This window comes from Merops nubicus, unplaced genomic scaffold (genome assembly GCF_000691845.1).
Source record: "Merops nubicus isolate BGI_N331 unplaced genomic scaffold, ASM69184v1 scaffold25430, whole genome shotgun sequence".
Lineage (NCBI taxonomy): Eukaryota > Metazoa > Chordata > Aves > Coraciiformes > Meropidae > Merops > Merops nubicus.
Window position 1 is genome coordinate 9,768 of NW_008585225.1, and position 5,552 is coordinate 15,319.

A 5,552-nucleotide genomic window follows, 5' to 3' on the forward strand; every position below is an offset into this window, starting at 1 on the left:
GACACCAGTCAAACTGAGACCAGTGCAGGTGTTGGCACAGAGATGACAAACATCAGAGCTGGGGCCAGTTCCAGAGTGGATTGTCAGGGCAGGAGATCCTGCTGCTGAGCAAAGTGAGATCCATGGAGAATGGGGGAGTGTCACCCCTCTTCCCCCAGAAGTTCTAGTCATTAGTTAAGGAACCTCAAGACAACTTCTCAAACTGCAGCAACAGGATGCTCTCAGGTCTTCAAAGATGCAGTCCCAGAGCTGTTTTGGGTTCAGAGGAAGCAGAGGGAGTCTTTTGTGCCAAATCTGCAAAGAAAATTGCAACAGAAAGAGATCAGTTTTCATCAGGGACTCAAGGAACCATGTCCAGAACTAACAACTCCAATTTCAGTGCTCCAACAGGCAACTGGGTTCTCATGCCAACCCCTGTTTGATGTGGGGTCTGCATTTCAGAGCATTCTTCTGCTCTGAAACTTGACAGGAGCTCTGCCCAAATAGGAAGAAAACTAGAGACAGTCCTGTGTGAAGGGCAGCAGCCTCCAGGAGGAGGCTGGCAGTGAAGAGAACACCACTGGGTACTGGGAGAACTTGTTCTCTACTGTGTAACCAAACTGGGGAAGACTCTGGCTCAGCCTTTAGATATCCCCAGGTCCCAAGAGCAGCTAAGGTGACTGGCTGCCAGCCATACCTCCATCACTAACAGAGAGTTTTTCCAACTCAGCTTCCAGCTCAGCATCAGAAATGGGGGGATCCAGCACCTTCTGGGGAACTGGGGGCAGATCTACAGGCTCCTTAGCTGAGTCCTGGAGGAGACTGTCCAGCTCCTTCTCGAGTTCCTCCGTGTCTGTCTCTGCCAATTAAAAGAAAACACTTAGTTCCAAGCAGAAAACAGTTATATCTTTGCAGCACAGACTGAAGTCTGAGTTTAACAGAGGTATTATCACTCCCATCCACCATTCTTCACAATAAGGAATGCCCTGTGCTGCTTTTAAAGATGAAAACTCAGCCCTGAGCTCAGGGAGAAGTTATTCCTTTAGCAGCCTTTGCACTGAGGCATCCAAGGGCAAGGAAACAGAGAGCAGCAAGCTGCAGCAACACACAGGCCAGAGGAAAAACATCATCACTTCAAAAACAAAGCAGCAGCCACTCTAAAAATAGACTTAAAATCAACATGACACAACTCTGGATTGAAATCCACCAGTGCTTAGAGGCTGCAAGGATTTGGAGATGCACAAATGCTGATTCCCTGCAGCCCCCCCTCAGAGGAAATTTGGCAGTTCTTGCCCCCTCTCAAAGCAGCAGCAGCAACATCTTTGGTGTTTCTAAGTGCTTATCTTCCCAGGGAGGAGGACTGGACATGTGTGGGAAGGGAGGGAGCAGGGAAGAGATAGAAGCACAAAGGGCAGTGGCAAGGGATGAGTAAAAAAACCCCAAAACATACCTAGACCATTGATCCCCACTCCAGCCAGAGTCTGGGCTACTTCATCTTGAGTATCACAAAGCTGAGGAAAAATACACACAGATCAGCTAACCTTATGTCCTTCTGGAGCCACCTATGGCAAAAGTAACAAAATCCAAACAAAAAGAATCAAAAATTGTCTTAAAAGCAGCGGGAATTAGTCCAAAAGAGACTTCCAGCCTGATTGGTTTTCCACTAGTGAAAGCAGCAAGATTATTCAGTCAAGACCTGCAAGACTAAGCAGCATATTGGAGGATCAAACCTGAAACTGCATTTCATAGTAAAATAAAAATAGAAATAAATAAACAAACCCCTAACTGTCATTTTTTTTTGAGCCTATAGAGCAGCTTAGGCTAAAAAAATAAGGAAAACACATCCCAGCTATGAAATTTTCCAGACAGCCCCTCAGCTCAGGAGTTGAAGGCACCAGTTTAGCACAGAGAGTTGAAGTTGCTTGAAAAAAAAATAATCCTTTTCTGTGTTTTTTACACCAGCTTATGCAGACAGATGACTCTCTTCATTTCAAATCATTCAGAATAAACTCATCTCCTTTCCCTTACTGGGCTGAGAAGATTAAGGGTTAGGCAGTTTTAAGACCCTGGGTTTTAAGCATGTAGTTGCATTCCAGCTTCCAAAGAGATGGATTTTAGCTCCTTCAAATACAGCTCTAGGAGAGTTGTGTGCTTGCACAGCACCACTAACCAAAAAATCAACCTGAAACACACAAATTGTGATTATTAACCAGCAATAAATCCAAATAAATGAACCCAACCACAGCCAGTGAGCTGAACACCTCTTGCTGGCTGATCTAAAATGATCCAGATGGAGTCAGTTTGCTCTGGGGATATATGGAATAGAAACCCAACAGTGCCTGAAGCCTCAGCATGAAGTCAGGGAATCTTGCTGTGGGCCTCCACACACCACTTGTTTATTTAGATGTGCTCTTAATTCAGTACCTCTTGTATCTGATCCACCAGGTTCTCTGCCTTCTCCACAGTGACATCCTTCATGGACAGCTTCAGAGCTCCCATACCAGCCTGATAGGCATTAAATACCTTAAAAGAAAACAAAAGGAGAGGAAGATGCACAGTGCTACCCAAGAACAACCAACAGGCAGCATAAGCTTCTCCTGAGGCCTGTGATCCAAGCAGGACTCTCACAAAAACATCAGCAGAGAAGCCAAAAATGGAGCCACGAGCAGGTTTGATTCAACACCACACCCCAGCAGCAGAGGATAAACCCCACCAGCCCCCAGACACGAGCTCTGACCAGCAGTCAGACCACAAAATGAGAAGAGAGGGGCTAAAAAGAGGAGACAAAAACTTCCCAGGCTACCATCTGGTCGGTCTGGGAGGCGTAGATCCGATCCAAGATCCCCTGCACTGCATCCAGCTTGGAGTGGAGCTCCTCAATGCGCCTCTCCGTCCTCCGTTTGGACTTCAGACACCTCAGAGCCTGGAGGGGAGGGGGAGGGAAACGTGGAACCCAGGTCAGGGAGCAGCCAAAAGGAAGTGTTCAGAAGAAGAGAGCCATCCCTGCGCAGCGAGGCACAGGCAGCAGCTGCTTGGAAGAGCCAGATGGTTCCACTTCTCTTCCCTCTGGACAAATATATCCTTATCCTCACCTCCAGGAGACCTTTGGCCTCAGAACTATCACTTCCACACATCTAAATTCATGTGTGTGAGGTCTAACCATGGTCATTGTCTGCAGTTATGGACTAACTTCAAAGGCACTTGACTTGTGGTTCCTCCCCAGCAGGACAGGACTTACCAATTGCTTTTTCCCAGCTCTACAAGCACTCCTGGCATCCTCTTTACACCTGCACAGAGGAAAAGAAGTTTATTCCTTTGCAAGCAGCAGTTTCCTTTGCAGAAATCAGCACCCACCCTCACTGCTCTCCCCCAGAGGTGATGAGTAATCCCCCTGTTGGGCACAACCACCCTCAAGCCACTGTTGTTTTTTTCCAAGCAGTCCTTGAACCCGTCCAAAATCTTTGTATCAACTTCTCACAGCCACTCAGAGAATGTTGTTTTTTCATGGGGATAAGGAACAAAGACTGGAAAACCTGCCCTAGCTCGTGACTGAAGCTGCTGCCTCCCAAACAGGAAAGCATGACTTGCACTTTGAGAAAGCAGCTTGGCTCTAAAGACATCACAGGAATACAAAGCTCTCCAGCACAAGGATGTTCTCCCCACCACCCTTCCCCAAATTACTTCTCTGCTTCCTGGGAAAGGGACTCCACCTTCTGTGACAGCAGCTGCTCACTCTGCATCAACTGATAGACTCCAATGTCCACGTCGTTCATGGGGGACACTTTGGCATGGAGACCCCTGGCAAACTTCACTATCTAAAGGAAGAGAACCACGTGCTCCAGTCACCTGCCTCCAAAATCTGCATTACAGAGAGAATGCTGCAACTGTTTCAACACCCCACCAGGCAAGAATGAGGGTTTGAACTCATCTCCAACCACCTCAGGATGCTGGAGGAGAAAGAAATCCCTTTTCCAAACCAAGAGCCACGTTTCACCAACCCTTCCAGCCAGAGGAGATGCAAGGCAGGGATGACACCACCCAAAAACAGTCACCTTTACCCTGTACCTTCTCTCCATTCTGTTCCAGGATCGTCACCCTCTTCTCCTTCTGCAGCTGGAGAAGCAGCAAGCAGAACGTCCTTTCATCTGGGCAAAGGTTGGCACAGAGGGAACGCAGCTCAGAGAGGGCAACAACAGGGTGAGAAGAGAGTGCTGAGTTCTGGTAGAGGTGATAAACCTCCTCTGCCTTCTCCTGCAAGGGAGGGACAGAGCTGCCCGTGAGCTCACACAGCTCCCTGCCTCCCCACACAGCTCCTGCCAGCCCCAGGCTGAAGGGGGAAAGTCAGACACAGCACATCTGGGGCCAGGCTGCCTTGTAGGAGGAGCAATAATATTCAAAAGTAATCACAAAGCTTGACAAATATTGTCATTCATGAAGTGAAAACAGTCCAGCTTCCCACAAAACCCAGAATGAGTCTACTCCCATTCCTCAGGGAAATGTTGTGGGACAATGTGAGAACTCCACTGGCCTCCCCTGAACTTCCTCAAGTCCTCTCTCCCTTCCCAAGTTTAAACCAAACCAACCCTCTTGTTGAACCCACACTACACTTGTCCTCACAGAGCCCTTCTGCATCAGTTGCACAGGGGGAGAGGAAGAAGAAAAAAGTTTTCCCTGTTTCAGCAGCAGTGTTGGGTTGCTGGTTGGACTGGAGGACCTTAGAAGACTTTTCCAACCTTAATGATGCTATGAATGAGTTCTTGCTCTTCTGCCTGTCCCACTCCCCCAGATTCCACTCTTGGTGCTAATGGAAGCAGTCATGGAGTATGACTGAGGAGGACCTGAGGTCTCAAAGGCACTCCAGCACCCCACTGGCTGCCCTCAGGCTCACCACCACCAAAAGGCTCTTTGGAGAGGAGAGTTCAGCAAGCTGAGAGCAGCCTTCAGCTCAGGGATACATTGGCCTGACAGCCCACGGCTTGTCCCTCACCCTCTTCTCCCTACCACAGCCTTCCCTCCTCCATCTGACCCCGATTCTCCCTTGCTAGCACAGAAAATGACTCCTCATTTTCCCTGGAGATGGATCCTCTTGTGCAGGCTCTCAACAACACTCACCTGAAGCAGCTCCACATAAATCAGAACTTCCTCTTCCTCAGGTATTTTGCTGTCTCCCAGCACACTGGAGAGAGTCCACTTGAGGGGCTTCAGAATGAAGACTCCCACACCCCAGGAGATCCAGCTGCTGTCTACACTGGCCATGAAGTCTGACTCCCTCTGCAGCTTGCCACGTCTGGAGAAAAGACACACGTGCAGAACTGAATATGGACAGTCTAGACCTTTCCACTATTATGATCTACTACATCCTTCCCTTCTGAGGAACAAGCTTGTTCGTGGTTTCAAAGCCATGGTTCTGGGGGACGTGGTTCAGTGGTGCCGGGTTAACAGCTGGACCAATTGATCTAAAAGGTCTCTTCCCACCCACCCAAACGCCTCAATGAGCTCTCCTCGCCTGTACCCACAGCACAACGCTCCTCACACCCCCTCCTTCTCCAGCCACCCCCCCCAGGACCCCCACA

The 5,552-nt window shown here is 48.9% G+C and overlaps 1 protein-coding gene across 1 annotated transcript; it reads right to left on the reverse strand.

Annotated features, from left to right (window-relative positions):
• Positions 1-5,319, reverse strand: CHMP7 (charged multivesicular body protein 7; the record flags this gene model as incomplete). The annotated part of the gene is made up of 9 exons (XM_008946994.1): positions 1-294; positions 677-838; positions 1,430-1,490; positions 2,404-2,502; positions 2,783-2,902; positions 3,218-3,266; positions 3,661-3,794; positions 4,045-4,230; positions 5,092-5,319. Coding segments are annotated over 9 exons (1,104 nt in total), but the record flags the coding sequence as incomplete, so codon positions are not given.
• Between the last annotated feature and the right edge of the window lie 233 nt (positions 5,320-5,552).